The sequence below is a fragment of the Neoarius graeffei genome, chromosome 3 (genome assembly GCF_027579695.1).
Source record: "Neoarius graeffei isolate fNeoGra1 chromosome 3, fNeoGra1.pri, whole genome shotgun sequence".
Classification (NCBI taxonomy): domain Eukaryota; kingdom Metazoa; phylum Chordata; class Actinopteri; order Siluriformes; family Ariidae; genus Neoarius; species Neoarius graeffei.
Window position 1 is genome coordinate 98095363 of NC_083571.1, and position 18121 is coordinate 98113483.

An 18121-nucleotide genomic window follows, 5' to 3' on the forward strand; every position below is an offset into this window, starting at 1 on the left:
AGTTATTTTTTTTTTTTAATATAGTGATGGTATGTTCTGATTATATTATCCCCAGCTAGTGTCTTGTAACTTCTATGTTATATAATATTGGAATTTAAATCGTACAATTTATTTCTAGTCTCTAACAGCATTGTTATTTGTTAGCATGCTTGTTAGCAAAGCACTGGAGTAAACACGAGTAACTGTTCTGCTGCTTAACCAGTTCAGCGTTTGTGTAATAATTAACCTTTTATTTCCTTTATTTTCACGTGTAAACGAAGGCTTTTTAAAGTGCAGTGCAGTTGCCTAAAATGAAAAGCACCCGCCTGTAAATTTAGAATAGGCTAATCTTGCTTGAAACTAGTAATCTTAGGGATGTCATGCCAGATTAATCAGGTCACCCTGGAGTAGGATTAGGGATTTCACATTTCAGAAGGTTAGGGGAAGAGGCTTTAAGTATTCTGAGTGTACATCATGTCCAACCTTGCTGAGCTCTCTTTCAGTACTGTCTTGAAGAAGTAACTTAAATTCATCATAACTGATCAAAAAATTTCTCAAAATCTGTTCAGCTGACAGCATGGAATTAGGAAAAGCTAAACTTCTGAGGACTGGACTCAATACTTTGCACCAAGCTATTCATCCCATCCATGGGATAGCCTGGACAGATGGGAGACAGGTTTGCCTCACCTCGTTCTACTATGATGCCAGTGAGCCTAAATTTGGAGACACGAACGTAATTGGACAATTTGAACATGTCTTTGGACTTTTCTGGGGACCTCTGTGTTGTTCAGGGTCTCCTGCTCTGCTTGCGGTGCAGCACAAGAAGCATGTGACGGTGTGGCAGCTTCAGCTGAGTGCCCTCGAACAGAACAAGCTGCTGTGCACCCAGACGTGTGAAATGAGTGAGCCTTTCCCACTGCTGTCTCAGGGCTGTGTGTGGCACCCCAGACAAGACATCCTGGCGATTTTGACGAAGCAGGATGCCTCGGTGCTGTTCTCTGTGCGTGTGGATAATCGGCGCGTGAAGGCAGACATCCGTGGCAGTGGTCTGATCCACTGTGCATGCTGGACTAAAGACGGAACCAGACTGGTGGTTGCCATTGGCAGTGCTCTTCACTCCTATATATGGAACGACATCCAGAAAAGTCTGGTGGCGTGTTCGTTTTGCCCTGTATTTGACGTTGGGGGCTATATCTGTGCCATTGAGTCTACCGACGAGGCTCAGGTGGCTGTTACAACAGAACTGCCTCTTGATAAAATCTGTGGGTTTAATGCAGGTATCGCCTTTGACTTGCCAAATGAATCGAAGCCACTGTCCTCTCATCAGTCTTCTGCGATGCTAGATGATGATGTTTTCTCAGAATCCAGGAGAAAGTCCGTTGACTCTGAACGTTCAATACCTTTAGGGTTCATTTCATCCTCTGGCCCCGTTGACCTTACGCACATTCTGGCGAAACACCGAAAGTCAGACCCTAGCCCTTTGATTCACTTGAGACGACGAGATCATTTGACGGGCTCAGGTCAAGACTCGTCACATTTGATTTTGGTCAAGTATGAGCGAAAGGTCACGACCACCAGGAAAGTAAGCATCCCTGGTATTCTGGTCCCTGACATCATGGCCTTTGACTCGCAAGGAAACACAGTCGCGGTGGCATCTAATACCTGCAACATGGTGTTGATCTACTCCATCACGGCGTCCTCCATGCCCAATGTTCAACAGATCCACCTGCAGAAGAATGAAAGACCTAAAGGCGTATGCTTCCTTAGCAGCAGGCAGATCCTAGTCATGCTTGGCCGACAGAGGTCCAACGACCCAGCCTTCCTTCCGTCTTCCAGCACGGATAAATACATCCTCAGGCTCGCAACTCAGGAGCTGGTGTTTGACGAGGGCACAGCTTCCCCAGTTGTCCAGAAGCCTGAGTCTCCGAACAGTTTCCATGAGCGTAGGCGTCATTCAGAGGCCTACGCTAAAGATTTTGCAGTGAAGGACCTTGTTCTTCCAGGGGGATCGGTAATCCTTCCATCCAATATCAGGAAGAAGCTAATTGAGGAAGTAGGCACCTCAGAGTCAAGCTCAGCTGACTTCTCAGACAGAGCCACTTCCAGCACCTCCTCCATCACTCTGGAAAACTATGATATGGATCATGTCAATCGCATGACCACTCTTACAATAGCCAGCCATGCCAGCAATGAATCCACTCGACCATCTTCCCCTCGATACGTCGCATCGGAAAAGCTGCTCTCTGATTCTCCTTTGCTGAAGAACAACTGTTTTACAAAAGACAACAACCTCGAACAGCTCACACACAACATGGAAAGGATATTTGACCGCTTTGCAGAGGTGCAGCAGTGTCTCTCAGAAATCAAAGACACCCAGAATGAGAGAAGGCTCATGAGCAGCTATCCACCTGCTAGTGAATCGCAGTATGTCCATGTTACGTGTCAGGTACGAGAAGAGTGCACTTATACAATTACTTTTTTTTTTTATGGTTGAAATTAGGGAAGGATGATATGAAGGTATACATATCTTAGTAAGCTTCATTCCAGTCTCCTTATTTACTGTAACAGGTAGCTGAGAAAATGTTAAATGTTTCATTTATTTTTAATCTTTCTCCATTGTTGTTTAACCATTAAATTAAAATTATTATTGTCTTGGTACATTTTGTTGATGTGATAACGTGTTCAGATGTTCTTGAAAACAAATAACACATCCGAGGAATTACTGCAAAGCTTTAGGAGCCTTGTACGTTTCAAGGTTATTGAATTCAAAGTGAGAGCGGCATGGTGGTGTAGTGGTTAGCACTGTCGCCTCACAGCATGAAGGTTCTGGGTTCGAGCCCAGTGGCCAGCGGGGACCTTTCTGTGTGGAGTTTGCATCTTCTCCTCGTGTCTGTGTGGGCTTCCCCCAGGTTAGGTGAATTGGTGGCTCTAAATTGACCGTAGGTGTGAATTATTGTTTGTCTCTGTGTGTCAGCCCTGCAATGATCTGGCGACTTGTCCAGGGTGTACCCCGCCTCTCGCCTATAGTCAGCTGGGATAGGCTCCAGCTTGCCTGCGACCCTGCACAGGATAAGCGGTTATGGATAATGGATGGATGGATGAATTCAAAGCAATAAGTCAAACAAAACAATTTTATACATACATACGGGGGGGGCTTGCGAAAAGATTTGTCAGATTGACTTGAATTTGTTGACCTTGGAAGGACTTCTCTGAAGCGATCACATTGACTTAAACTGACAGATTAGTGAAGATTATTAGGAATACCTAGACAGTATCTAATAACGAGGCAATTCGGTGAGAATACAGTACATTGTTCTACTGTATTTCACATACCAGGAGTTTAGTTGGCAGTTTACTAGGTACTAGAGAGATAGAGCTGCCTCACGTTAACACTGTCTCATGTGAATATTACTAATGGAGTTATCAGTAGCTCACAATATACACTGTGGGAAATGAGGCCGGACCGGCGGACATTGACCGGTAATTTTTGCGTTTGTCCGTCTGTATTTCAAAAGCATCGGACCAGATGGCCAATAAAAAATAATTCAAATGTGTCTGTCTGTGGGGGGCGGCACGGTGGTGTAGTGGTTAGCGCTGTCGCCTCACAGCAAGAAGGTCCGGGTTCGAGCCCCGTGGCCGGCGAGGGCCTTTCTGTGCGGAGTTTGCATGTTGTCCCCGTGTCCGCGTGGGTTTCCTCCGGGTGCTCCAGTTTCCCCCACAGTCCAAAGACATGCAGGTTAGGTTAACTGGTGACTCTAAATTGACCGTAGGTGTGAATGTGAGTGTGAATGGTTGTCTGTGTCTATGTGTCAGCCCTGTGATGACCTGGCGACTTGTCCAGGGTGTACCCTGCCTTTCGCCCGTAGTCAGTTGGGATAGGCTCCAGCTTGCCTGCGACCCTGTAGAACAGGATAAAGCGGCTAGAGATAATGAGATGAGATGGGTTTAATCTACTAATTTTCTTCCAAATGTTACACTGGGTGAATACATTGTCGTAACAGCCTGTGAAACGAGGGCCTCCGCCGGCCCGACTTTAAAAATTCATAACTCTGCCACCGATGGTCCTAGCCCCGCCAAAATTCACAAGCACCTCCTCTCCCCGAACCCTTTCGAACCAGTCCAGGCATGGCCCGCTATGACCCTGCCTCAGCCTGTTATTCGCCCCCAAAACCCCACGTAAGCGCTGCTCGCCGAAATTTTGGCTCGAGCCAGGGCTCATATTAGCCTTTAAAAATTCATAACTCAGCCACCAAAGGTCCTAGCCCTGCCAAAATTTACAGGCACCTCCCTCTCCCCGAGTGGCACACTAAATAAGACAATAATAATACACTCAGTATTCACTGTTGTTTTTATTGCATGATGCAACTGAACTAGTGTTTTAGGGTTGACGGTATCTGATTGGTCAGTTGATTGAGTTCAGTTTACATGAAACTTTACAGTGCAGTATTATGTTAAGTGCCAAACAATGGTTATGATGTTATTGTCATGTGCATTTTTTTCATTCATAATAAGAATGATAGTCATGGGCAGCACGGTGGTGTAGTGGTTAGCGCTGTCGCCTCACAGCAAGAAGGTCCGGGTTCGAGCCCCGTGGCCGACAAGGGCCTTTCTGTGCGGAGTTTGCATGTTCTCCCCGTGTCCGCGTGGGTTTCCTCCGGGTGCTCCGGTTTCCCCCACAGTCCAAAGACATGCAGGTTAGGTTAACTGGTGACTCTAAATTGACCGTAGGTGTGAATGTGAGTGTGAATGGTTGTGTGTGTCTATGTGTCAGCCCTGTGATGACCTGGCGACTTGTCCAGGGTGTACCCCGCCTTTCGCCCGTAGTCAGCTGGGATAGGCTCCAGCTTGCCTGCGACCCTGTAGAACAGGATAAAGCGGCTAGAGATAACGAGATGAGATGAGTCATAGTCATGTGTTTTGGAGGATGTAGATTTATATTTTAATCGAGTTTTTATTTTCTTCTCTTTTCTAAGTTCTAGTCCAGCAGATTTTAGTCTGAATGCCAAATGATATGGCCATGTCTAGTTTTGAGTCCTTGTAAAAGTCATTTTGTTAAAGTTACTTGGAATCTCGTACTCAAAATTTTAATTCTATTATGTAAGAAGAGTTGTACTGTTAATTACTAAATTTCTTATAGACTTATTAGAATAGTCATTGTTGACATAATGTTTCATGAGTGTTATCATAGTACCTATATATGAGGACCAGTAAGTTATAACCAACTGGAACACCCTTACCCCACATACTTTTTTCTAGCCATGGAACTGGCCTGTGTGCGCGCGACTGTTTTCTTGGTTATACTGTGGTGCTGGAAAGTTTGGGAACCCTTTAGAATTTTCTATATTTCTGCATAAATATGACCTAAAACATCATCAGATTTTCACACAAGTCCTAAAAGTAGATAAAGAGAACCCAGTTAAACAAACGAGACAAAAATATTATACTTGGTCATTTATTTATTGAGGAAAATGATTGAATATTACATATCTGTGAGTGGCAAAAGTATGTGAACCTCTAGGATTAGCAGTTAATATGAAGGTGAAATTAGAGTCAGGTGTTTTCAATCAATGGGATGACAATCAGGTGTGAGTGGGCACCCTGTTTTATTTAAAGAACAGGGATCTATCAAAGTCTGATCTTCACAACACATGTTTGTGGAAGTGTATCATGGCATGAACAAAGGAGATTTCTGAGGACCTCAGAAAAAGCGTTGTTGATGCTCATCAGGCTGGAAAAGGTTACAGAACCATCTCTAAAGCGTTTGGACTCCACCAATCCACAGTCAGACAGATTGTGTACAAATGGAGGAAATACAAGACCATCATTACCCTCCCTAGGAGTGGTCGACCAACAAAGATCACTCCAAGAGCAAGGCGTGTAATAGTTGGCGAGGTCACAAAGGACCCCAGGGTAACTTGTAAGCAACTGAAGGCCTCTCTCACATTGGCTAATGTTCATGAATCCACCATCAGGCGAGCACTGAACAACAATGGTGTGCATGGTGGGGTTGCAAGGAGAAAGCCACTGCTCTCCAAAAAGAAAATGTTCTGCTGCTCATCTGCAGTTTGCTAAAGATCACGTGGACAAGCCAGAAGGCTATTGGAAAAATGTATTGTGGACGGATGAGACCAAAATAGAACTTTTTGGTTTAAATGAGAAGCGTTATAATTGGAGAAAGGAAAACACTGCATTCCAGCATAAGAATCTTATCCCATCTGTGAAACATGGTGGTGGTAGTATCACGGTTTGGGCCTGTTTTGCTGCATCTGGGCCAGGACGGCTTGCCATCATTGATGGAACAATGAATTCTGAATTATACCAGTGAATTCTAAAGGAAAATGTCAGGACATCTGTCCATGAACTGAATCTCAAGAGAAGGTGGGTCAGGCAGCAAGACAACGACCCTAAGCACACAAGTCGTTCTACCAAAGAATGGTTAAAGAAGAATAAAGTTAAAGTTTTGGAATGGCCAAGTCAAAGTCCTGACCTTAATCCAATCGAAATGTTGTGGAAGGACCTGAAGCGAGCAGTTCATGCGAGGAAACCCACCAGCATCCCAGGGTCGAAGCTGTTCTGTACGGAGGAACGGGCTAAAATTTCTCCAAGCCGGTGTGCAGGACTGATCAACAGTTACCGGAAACGTTTAGTTGCAGTTATTGCTGCACAAGGGGGTCACACCAGATACTGAAAGCAAAGGTTCACATACTTTTGCCACTCACAGATGTGTAATATTGGATCATTTTCCTCAATAAATAAATGATCAAGTATAATATTTTTGTCTCATTTGTTTAACTGGGTTCTCTTGATCTACCTTTAGGACTTGTGTGAAAATCTGATGATGTTTTAGGTCATATTTATGCAGAAATATAGAAAATTATAAAGGGTTCACAAACTTTCAAGCACCACTGTAACTTTTAAGTATGTTTTTCTTGAATCTTCTGACATTTTTCTTGTAAATTAGATTCAATTTGTAGTGTAATTAGCAACTAATGTCAAGTGTAATTTGGCCTTTGAAGATCACAAAAATGTGCCTGGAAATAGCTGAGAAGCCACCTCCAGGCATCTAACACCCTTCAGCTAACAGGGCCCTAAGGCAGGCCCCGGCCCCCCGGCCGCATTGTTCCGGGCCTTTGGCCTGTCATTCGGACAGACTGAAATTTGGACGAACAGACAACATTTCAGACTTGTCTGTCCTGTGACAGTCTACTTAAAATTCCTTATTTCCCACACTGATATACAATAGTTTAATAGGCAAAAAACATGCCCTGATTACTCTCAGCCACTTCCTATGCCTTGTTTACAAGCACCCTGTGAATTTATAGTAAGAAATCAACACTCAAGCAATTTTTTTTCATCTGCCCTTCAGACACAGCTGTCCGAGAACGTGTACACAGATGAAAGGAGAGCAGTGCTGTTGTGTAACGGAAAACTCTGTTTCCGAGTCCTGCAGGAATACTTCAACCTGACTGTTATGGAGATGATGCATGGTATGTTCTTACATTAGTGACCAAGTCTTTCTTCTGAAGCACAGAACAATTCACCATTGTAATGGGAAAAGAGAGATTTGTGTTATAGATTCCCTTCTGGACCCTTCTGTGCACTCTGGAAAACCCAAGAAATATCTGATCATTGTCAATTATTTACCAAGACTAGCTACATGATTTTGAAAATAATAATAAATAAATAGATTTTTTTTTTTTAGAAGTACAAGTACATACAAATAGTATATACAACCCCAAATCAGAAAAATTGGGACGATAGGGCAGTGGCGGCTGCTGGTTTTTAAAACAGGGGAAGCCCATTTTACGCATTCATCGTAAAACCTGTAGGCCGGATATCAAAGCATAGAAAGGTGTGCCCCATTAGCACAGTGAACTAGACAACCCTACCTAGTGGCAGAAAGTATTTTTGCTTGTACATTTCATGTTATAGTCTGGCTTGCCAGGCTAGTGCCTCATATCCTTAATCAAAAATATCAAACATCCAAAAATCACTGGCTATTCAACGAAGAGCCTTGAACATCATACCCTGATATGCAACACAGAGTCTTTAACACAACACCCAGCTGTGCAACACATCCTTGAACATTTTCTGCAACACAGTCTGGAAATTCATAACCAGGTCGGCTATGCAACACACAGAACCTTGAATATTATACCCAGGTATAACCTATAACACAGAACCCACCGTTCTCTTAACATTTCTGAACAATATACACACTTCAGATTCATGAACATGAACACTATTTATACACAAATTCTGCCCTCCGCTCCTTTTCCAGAAAATGGTCTGTGACCCTGTCATACCAGCTGGTTGTGCTTTCCAGAGACTTCACCAATTTCTGTTAGCAGCTAGCACTGCAGATCCCAATAAGGCTCAAGCTAGCCTACAACCAGATTGAACTACAAATGAAATAAACGAGTGAATTCACGAATGATCAAACTGATAGAATGGATGAAAGTTAACGGAGCACAATGAGTAATATTTACATTTATTTACAGAGTAATGTACAGAGACATCAATGAGAAGAAACGTTTATATGAAAAGAAATTCGGACAGCACTTTGGCACACGACTACACTTTCTCGACATCCGCTAGGGACTGACTGATCATGCGCTTACCGTGTTCTTCGCCAACGCCGAAGTACAGAGCCCGCCCTCCTCATGTCTTTCAAACACTACCTCCAATAATCCTTTATCAGCCCGGCTTCTTGCCCCTCCCACTGTCTCGTTAGTCCCAGAGAAGCCCGGCTTCCCTGGAAGTGACGATTTTGTCGATTTTAACCAATAACAACTAGCCGAAATTGGCTGTTCAGAGCCCTCTCATAGACTGCAACGGATACCCAGCTGCCAGTCCATAGAGCCCATTGAAATAAGAAAGGTTACAGCCAGTGTTGCCAGATTGGGCGGTTTTAAGTGCATTTTGGCGGGTTTTGAACATATTTTGGTTTGAAAACGTCAGCAGTATCTGGCAATGCTGGTTACAGCCTGGCAGCAAAGGTGATTCTCGTAGCGAACTGCAAGTTCATCAGAAATCACTCAAATAAGTTACAGGATAGTTATGAACGTAAATACAGTCTTGGGCATATATTATGTAATGCAAGTTATTGTTTTAATGAGAATTCAACATCATAGATGCCGCAGTTTGGGGAGAGAATTTTAGGGGAAGCTCGGCTTCCCTTGTTGTCTCTGAGAAATCGCCCCTGCGATAGGGAAAATGCAAATTAAAAAAAGAAAGCAGTGATTTCTAAATTTACTTTGGCTTGCATTTCACTGCAGACAGCATGTGAACCCAAGATATTTCATGTATTATCTGTTTTGTTTTTTAATGTACATCCATTCCTGCATTTCAGGCCTGCAACACATTCCAAAAAAAGTTGGGACGGGGGAAATTTAGGGCTAGTGATGAGGTAAAACGATTAAATAATGATGTGATTTGAAACAAGTGATGTCAGCAGATGACTGTAATCATGATCTGGTACAAAATCAGTATCCAGGTAAGACCTAGTCTTTGAGGAGCAAAGATGGGCCAAGGATCTCCAGTTTGTCAACAGATGCATGAGAAAATAATTGAAATGTTTAAAAACAATGATCCTCAAACATGATACAAAGGGATTTGGAAATTTCACCCTCTGCGGTGCATAATATCATTAAACGATTCAATGAATCTGGAGAAATTTTGGTACATAAAGGGCAAGCGCCCAAGCCTAAGCTGAACACCCGTGATCGCCGATCCCTCAGATGGCACTGCATCAAGAACCATCATTCATCTATAGCTGATATAACCCCATGGGATCAGGATTACTTTAGCAAATCTTTGTCAAGCACAACGATACAGAGTTACATCCACAAATGCCTTATTTTAACTATGTCCTGAAGTGTTGTTGACTTCTCTGGGCTCGGAGGCATCTGGGATGGACCATCAGACAGTGGAAACGTGTATTGTGGTCAGATGAATCAGTATTCCAGGTCTTTTTTTATCCCCCGCTGGCTGAAAGGCCTGAAGGGGGATTATATCATGGTGATGTCCATCTGTCCATTCCAGGAAGGGTGCTCACCTTCTGAAATCAACTCCCCTCACAATTTTTAGAGGAATTTCACAAAACTGGGCAGGATTCTTTGTTATATGTCGGTACTACGCATATTGTAATTTCGTTAAATTCTGTCACACTTTACCAGAGTTACAGCCCTTGATTAACAAAATTATGCTTTGACAATTTCATGAGAGTGTGTTTTCCTTCTGAAATCAACTCCTCTCACAATTTTTGGAGGAATTTTACGAACCTTGGCAAAAGGCATTGTTATATGTCAGTAGTACGCATATTGTAATTTTGTTCAATTCGGTCGCATTTTACTAGAATTGGGCTCTTGATTAACAACCTTGTACTTTCACAATTTCATGAAGGTGTGCTTGCCTTCTGACATCAACTTCTCTCACAATTTTCGGACGAATTTCTCAAAGCCTGGCAAAAGGCCTTGTTATATGATGGTAATACGCATATTACGATTTAATTTCGTTTGTTTTACCAGAGTTTTGACCCTTGGTTAAATAACTTGTACTTTGACAATTTCATGAGGGTGTACGTTCTTCTGAAATCAACTCCTCTCACAATTTGTGGAGGAATTTCACCAAATTTGGCAAAAGGCTCGGTTATATGACAGTTATACCCATATTGAAATTTCGTTTAATTTGGGCAAACTTTACCAGAATTATGCCCTTGATTATTAACAAACTTGTACTTTGGCAGTTTCATCAAGGTGTGCTTGCTTTCTGAACTCAACTTCCCTCACAATTTTTGAAGGAATTTCACGTAACTGACAGATGTCAATTTCATGTAAAAGACAGATGTCTGTCTGTCCGTCTGTCCCGGGAAGGGTACTCAACTTCTGAAATCAACTCCTCTCACAATTTTTCAGAATTTCATGAAACTTGGCAGGATTCTTTGTTATATGTCGGTAATACGCGTATTGCAATGTTGTTCAATTCAGTCGCATTTTACCAGAGTTCTGGCATAGTTGCCAGCGGGGGATATTGTGCTCTCAGAGCACTCTTGTTGGAATATGGATGCCATGTGCTCCAGACCAAAGATGAAAAGGACCATCCAGACTGTTACCAGGAACGAATCCAAAAGCCATTAAAAGAAGACAATGCAAAACAATGCAATGTGTTGCAAGAATCAAAATTGAAATGTGTTTATTTTGAAAAAATAATCAAATTCATGAGGTAAAACATCAAATAATGTGCTGTGGTATTGTTTTGAGTGTAATACAGGTCAAATATTATTTACAAATCATTGTTTTCAGTTTTAATTTCAGTTTAAGCATTCTGTCCCATCTTTTTCTGATTTGGGGTCATAGTTAGATATAATACATACTCTAGTCTCTTACTGTTTTTACAACTTGGACACCACAGTAGCGCAGTGGGTAGCATTGCTGTCTCACAGTTCCAGGGTCCTGGGTACAGTCCTGAGCTCGGGTTATTGTCTGTGTAGAGTTTCTGTCCATGTTCTCCCTGTGTGTGCATGGGGTTCCTCCCACTGTCCAAAAAACATGCAGGTACGTGGATTGGCTTCTCTAAATTGGCCCTAGGTGTGAATGAGTATGTGAACGGTGCCTTGAGATGGACTGGCATCCCATCCAGGGTAAGTTCTCCTGCAGTGCACCCAGGGTTACCGCACTAAGCTCTGACCTATCCAGGACAAAGCAGTCACTGAGAATGAGTGAGTGAGTGTTTTTCAGGTAGTTAATTGGCTGTGACGAAAATAGAGAACAGATTATGGGCATTGATCCGATTTAAGGTTTAAGTCAAATTATAGCCTCCCCTGTGAAGTATACCATACCAGGCTCACATACGACCTACGCATTTGTGTACGTTTAGTGGGCTTCCTGACCATCTGACCAATATACCATTAGTGCTGTGACCTCAGGTTATAGTGCAGAATTTATACGTTATTAGGTTTTAATATACAGTGTCTTGCAAAAGTATTCATCCCCCTTTGTGTTTATCCTGGTTTGTTGCACTACAAGCTGGAATTAAAATGGATTTTTGGAGGGTTAGCACCATTTGATTTACACAACATGCCTACAACTTTAAAGGTGCAAATTGTTGTTTTGTTGTGACAAACAATTAAGAAGAAAAAACAGGAATCTGGAGCGGGCATAGATATTCAGCCCCACCTTTTGCTGCAATTACAGCTGCAGGTCTCTTGAGGTATGTCTCTATTAGCTTAGCACATCTAGCCATTAGGGTTTTTGCCCATTCCTCAAGGCAAAATTGCTCCAACTCCTTCAAGTTAGATGGGTCGCGTTGGTGTACAGTAATCTTCAAGTTATGCCACAGATTCTCAATTGGATTGAGGTCTGGGCTTTCATTAGGTAATTCCAAGACATTTAAATGTTTCCCTTTAAACCACTCCAGCGTAACTTTAGCAGTATGTTTAGGATCATTGTTCTGCTGGAACGTGAACCTTCGTCCCAGTCTCAAACCTCTGGCTGACTCAAACAGGTTTTCCTCCAGAATTGCCCTGTATTTAGTGCCATCCATCTTTTCTTCAGTCCTGACCAGCTTTCCTGTCCCTGCAGATGAAAAATATCCCCACAGCATGATGCTGCCACCACCGTGCATCACTGTAGGAATGGTGTTCTCAGGGTGTTCAGCTTGTGCCACACATGGCATTTCCCATGATGGCCAAAAAGTTCAATTTTAGTCTCAATTGACCAGAGAATCATCTTCCATGTGTTTGGGGAGTCTGCCACATGCTGTTGGGCAAACTCCAAACGTGTTTTCTTTAAGCAAGGATTTTTTCTGGCCACTCTTCCATAAAGCCCCACTCTGTGGAGTGTACGGCTTAAAGTGGTCCTATGGACAGATACTCCCATCTCCGCTGTAGATCTTTGCAGCTCCTTCAGCGTTATCTTTGGTGTCTTTGTTGCATCTCTGATTAATGCCCTCCTTGCTCGGTCTGTGAGTTTTGGTGGGCGGCCTTCTCTTGTCAGGTTTGTAGTGGTGCCATATTCTTTCCATTTTGCTATAATGGATTTAATGGTGCTCCCTGGGATATTCAAAGTTTGGGATATTTTTTATAACCCAACCCTGATCTATACTTCTCCACAACTTTGTCTCTGACCTGTTTGGAGGCTCCTTGGTTCTCATGTTGCTTGCTTAGTAGTGTTGCAGAATCAGGGTCCTTCCAGAACAGGTTGATTTATACATCATGTGACAGATCATGTGACACTTTGATTGCACACAGGTGGATCTTAATCAACTAATTGTGTGACTTATGAAGTGAATTGGTTGGACCAGCTCTTATTTAGGGGTTTCATATGAAAGGGGGTGAATACCTATGCACACTCCAGATTTCTGTTTTTTCCATCTTAATTATTGTTTGTGTCACAATTTTAAAAAAAAATTGCATCTTTAAAGTGGTCAGCATGTTGTGTCAATCAAATGGTGCTAACCCTCCAAAAATCCATTTTAATTCCAGCTTGTAATGCAACAAAACAGGACAAACACCAAGGGGGATGAATACTTTTGCAAGACACTGTAAATATGGAGGTGATTTATAGGAAATCGTGCGTGCCGATTGGTCGAGAAATTCGGACTAGTTCTCAATAATCACCTCGAGCGACTCGGCAAAACGGCGGCCAATCGCTTCGTCACCGTAAGTGAGGAAGAATTACAAATTATGGAAGAAAATGCTGTTCCTAAAAGCACTAAAGATGCTACAAAGTTTGGTCTAAGACTATTCAAAGGTAAGGTGGAGTTGTGATTTGATTTTATCCATTTCAAAACAAAGTATGTGACTCGGTGTAGATAACTGAGACAAATCCGCATGCATTACATTTGCATGCCGCTTTTGAAGATTGAAACATTTTTTGATAGTTTTTTTTTTTTAAATAACCGCCTGCGTATTTATACTAAAACAATTATCCGCCTCAGACTCGGTGAATAATAACCTCGACTTCGTCTCAGTTATCATTCACTTAGGCTACGTTCACACTGCAGGCTGAAGTGACTCAAATCCGATTTTTTCGCCCATATGTGACCTGTATCCGATCTTTTATTGACAATATGAACGACACAGATCCGATTTTTTCAAATCCGACCCAGGCTGTTTGGATATGTGGTCCTAATTCCGATTCCTATCCGCTCTTTTCATATGCGACTTCAGTCTGAACCGCCAGGTCGCATTCATCCGACTTACACGTCATCAACAAGCCACAAACGTCACTATTCTGGGCTGAAGTAGGCGGCGGGTCTCTCAAAAAAAGTTACAACAACATGGCGCATAATCACGGGCGCAGATAGAGGGTGGGACTCGTCCCACCCAGATTTAAATTCACCTCGCTCGGTCCCCCCACTTATAGGGAGGAAAAAACGCCTATGCTGTCTTTCTTTGCATAAGGCAAACCTCACGGAAAAATCAAAAGACTAATTACCATTCGGTTTATTGAGGTGCACGGCAGTGTATACATAGTTGCAACAATTCACATAAAACAAAAAGACTGATATTCGGTTGGTTGAGCTGCGCAGACTACACAGGTTGCGAGCTCGAGCTTGGTTGCTATGGTAACCCACAACAAGTTTGACAGGCAAATCGGGGTTGGGGTTGGTTTGCTGGCAGCTTTGTCCCCCCCTGTTTTTTGTCCCCCCCCAGTTTTTTGTCCCCCCCAGTTCAAAAAACATATCTGCGCCCCTGCGCATGACATCAATGCGAGGGACGCTTCGGGCTGTGAAGGTTCTGAATCTTCTCAATGGAAGGACGCAGAGGTTAGGGAGCTGATTTCCATTTGGGGGGATACAGCTATTCAAGCTAGATTGGATGGGTCATACCGCAACCGGGCGGTTTTACTTCCGTAAACACTGGCCATGCTCACTGCGTGTGACGTCGTCGTATCCTGCAATGCGCATGCGGAACACTTTTAGGTCGCTTTTCGTTCATACTGAGGATCACATACAAGTCGCATATATTTGTTAATGTGAACGACCTCACAAAAAAATCGGATTTCACAAAAAAATCGGAATTGAGCTTTAAGCCTTGCAGTGTGAACGTAGCGTTATATTCACCTCACCTTTAGCGAATAATTGTTAGTGTAGAAACTACTGAATTTTGTGTTTTAAAGGTTTATCCGTGTCTTCTATACAAATGTTTGTCAAAAGTGGTTAATTAAGAGTAGTTTGATGGCCTTTATGAGATGCTGTGGTTCTATCTATCCAGGGCCAATATGGATCATCCTCGTAGCCGATGCAGACGGATTTATACCACTCACCTTCAAGCACCAGGAGGAGCTCACGATACGGAGTGCAAAGAGGAAGTCTCGCTTCAAGCCTGTCAGCGGCAGTATTGACTTACCTCCTGAAAATCAACAGTGATTTTGTGCATTGTAGCCTTTCCAGTCCAAACACTCCCCACTCCATGACTGAATATCTTGTTGAAAAGACAATGCCTCATGATGAATGTTTACAGGGCACGAGTGGCTTTACTGTATAATAAATGAAGACCAGTTCTATTTTTCTACATCATAAAGAAATTCCTCGAGTGCCTGCGTTGATGGTTTAATGGTTGTTGTTGGTGTAAACACCTGTCGTGCAACTCAGGATAAAATCGATTGTCAAAAAAAAACCCCATTGTTTAAAATTATACTGATTTATTTCCATAGCACATCTCTGATGCAACATTTTATATGAGTGAAAATTAAATAGTAAGAACTGTTCATTTGCCCCGAACTATAAACGCATCTTTCCAAATACGATTATTTTTGTAAGTGTGTCGTGAGGACAGGTGTTACTGACCAGAGTATCTTTCACTGTAACTATTGAAGTGTCTGTTTTGGTTCGGGTTACAATTCCTGTTGTACGCTACCGTTCAAAAGTTTGGGGTCACTTTGAAATGTCCTTATTTTTGAAAGAAAAGCACTGTTCTTTTCAATGAAGATCACTTTAAACTAATCAGAAATCCACTCTATACATTGCTAATGTGGTAAATGACTATTCTAGCTGCAAATGTCTGGTTTTTGGTGCAATATCTCCATAGGTCCATAGATCCATAGAGGCCCATTTCCAGCAACTCTCACTCCAGTGTTCTAATGGTACAATGTGTTTGCTTATTGCCTCAGAAGGCTAATGGATGATTAGAAAACCCTTGTACGATCATGTTAGCACAGCTGAAAACAGTTGAGCTCTTTAGAGAAGCTATAAAACTGACCTTCCTTTAGTTTGAGCAGATTGAGTTTCTGGAGCATCACATTTGTGGGGTCGATTAAATGCTCAAAATGGCCAGAAAAATGTCTTGACTATATTTTCTATTCATTTTACAACTTATGGTGGTAAATAAAAGTGTGACTTTTCATGGAAAACACAAAATTGTCTGGGTGACCCCAAACTTTTGAACGGTAGTGTACTGTAAATGTTTTAGTATTACACACTCCAAACATGTCCTGTGAACTATGACCTCCTGAACTGTGAATTAAATATAAAGTCCTTTTAAATCAGACTGTTTCTTGTTTTATTATCTGAACTTGAGGTATATTGTCCGAAAGTGTGTGTATTTTATTATAGACTGTTTTCAAGTGCGATTGACAGATCTATGATAACAGCACCAGTATATTGCTTTCAATTAAATTGAATTCAAATAATTAAATAATATTCATTTGCAACACAGGCCATTTTAGCTTACTTCAAAAAAAGAAATATACATTCATTCATATAAATTAGGTACATAGTGTTTGTATTCAATGCAGGTTATTATATCGTTTAAAAATACAGAAACAAAAGGTTAACTTCATTATATTTAACACAGTGTAATGTACACTAACACATCTCATCCCAGGTCCAATCTGGAATTTGAATCTCATCTCATCTCATCTCATTATCTCTAGCCGCTTTATCCTTCTACAGGGTCGCAGGCATCTGTGATGTGTAAAAAGCCTATACACTGTTCAAGTCTTCTCTGAGGCAGCTGCAACTTATAGTCTGGTTTCTAAAGAAGAAGAGTAAAGTTAGTTGTAACATGATAAACATGATATGTATAGAGGCTTTGCACCATCACGTGATGCCCATAGCAATGGTAACTATGCCTCCATGACAGGAGGCAGCTTGAAGTGCATCGTTCAGCCGAGTTAGTTGTTACTGATTGGTATGGGAAGGTTTTGCTGTGTTTTTGGATGTGCAAATCATTTTGAACGAAACAAGGACGTTAGATTTTTTAATTTACCAAAAGTAATTTATTATCAGGGGGAAAAACAAGAGATTTTAAACGCAGAAGGGAAAAATGGCTCGCAAACATACAAAGTGCAGCGAGGTGCTCATTCTTGTACAGTGAAGTGGACATGAGCTTGAGCACCTCGCCGCACTTTGTCACTTATGCTCATGTTCACTTCTCTGTATAAGAATGAGCACCTTGTTGCAGTTCTGATTTTTTTTTTTTTTAATTCTTACCTTCATGGAAATGAAGCAAGCATACCATAGGGTTTTTGACCTCTCTGTTCGATGCCAAGTCCTACCAAATGTCTGCAAGCCATTTTTCCCTTCTATGCTTAGAAATCTCTCTAGTTTTTTCCCCTGATGATGAATTACTTTTGGTAACTTAAAACCATCTACACATCCAAAAATGCATCAAAACCTTCTCATACCGAGCAATAACAACTAACTTGTCTGAATGAAGCACTACAAGCTGTCTTCTGTCATGGTGGCGTAGTTACCATTGCTACGGAGGTCATGTGATGCTGCAAAGCCTCTATTTGCTGTATAAACGGCATATAAATGTACAACCCCGATTCCAAAAAAGTTGGGACAAAGTACAAATTGTAAATAAAAACGAAATGCAATGATGTGGAAGTTTCAAAATTCCATATTTTATTCAGAATAGAACATAGATGACATATCAAATGTTTAAACTGAGAAAATGTATCATTTAAAGAGAAAAATTAGATGATTTTAAATTTCATGACAACAACACATCTCAAAAAAGCTGGGACAAGGCCATGTTTACCACTGTGAGACATCCCCTTTTCTCTTTACAACAGTCTGTAAACATCTGGGGACTGAGGAGACAAGTTGCTCAAGTTTAGGGATAGGAATGTTAACCCATTCTTGTCTAATGTAGGATTCTAGTTGCTCAACTGTCTTAGGTCTTTTTTGTCAT

General features: G+C 41.9%; 2 protein-coding genes across 2 annotated transcripts in view; one reads left to right on the plus strand and one right to left on the minus strand.

Moving 5' to 3' along the window:
- The first annotated feature begins 55 nt into the window (after positions 1 to 55).
- Positions 56 to 16466, plus strand: wdcp (WD repeat and coiled coil containing). The gene is made up of 3 exons (XM_060917743.1): positions 56 to 2425; positions 7346 to 7466; positions 15197 to 16466. Exons 1-3 carry the CDS (start codon positions 557 to 559, stop codon positions 15349 to 15351), a joined length of 2145 nt encoding a protein of 714 aa, XP_060773726.1. The 5' UTR covers positions 56 to 556; the 3' UTR covers positions 15352 to 16466.
- Positions 15613 to 18121, minus strand: part of mfsd2b (MFSD2 lysolipid transporter B, sphingolipid) — a 57172-nt gene continuing 54663 nt past the window's right edge. Inside the window, exon 15 of the mRNA XM_060917744.1 lies at positions 15613 to 16957. Within this exon, the coding sequence (XP_060773727.1) occupies positions 16906 to 16957 (52 nt within the window). The 3' untranslated portion in view covers positions 15613 to 16905. The remainder of the gene's footprint in view (positions 16958 to 18121) is intronic.

Bases quoted from the DNA above. Each gene is read 5' to 3' on its own strand.
- wdcp (XM_060917743.1), top strand. From the start codon at position 557: ATGGAATTAGGAAAAGCTAAACTTCTGAGGACTGGACTCAATACTTTG. The intron at 2,426-7,345 runs GTACGAGAAGAG...TCTGCCCTTCAG, and splicing joins ATGTCCATGTTACGTGTCAG to ACACAGCTGTCCGAGAACGT. The intron at 7,467-15,196 runs GTATGTTCTTAC...CTATCTATCCAG, and splicing joins TGTTATGGAGATGATGCATG to GGCCAATATGGATCATCCTC.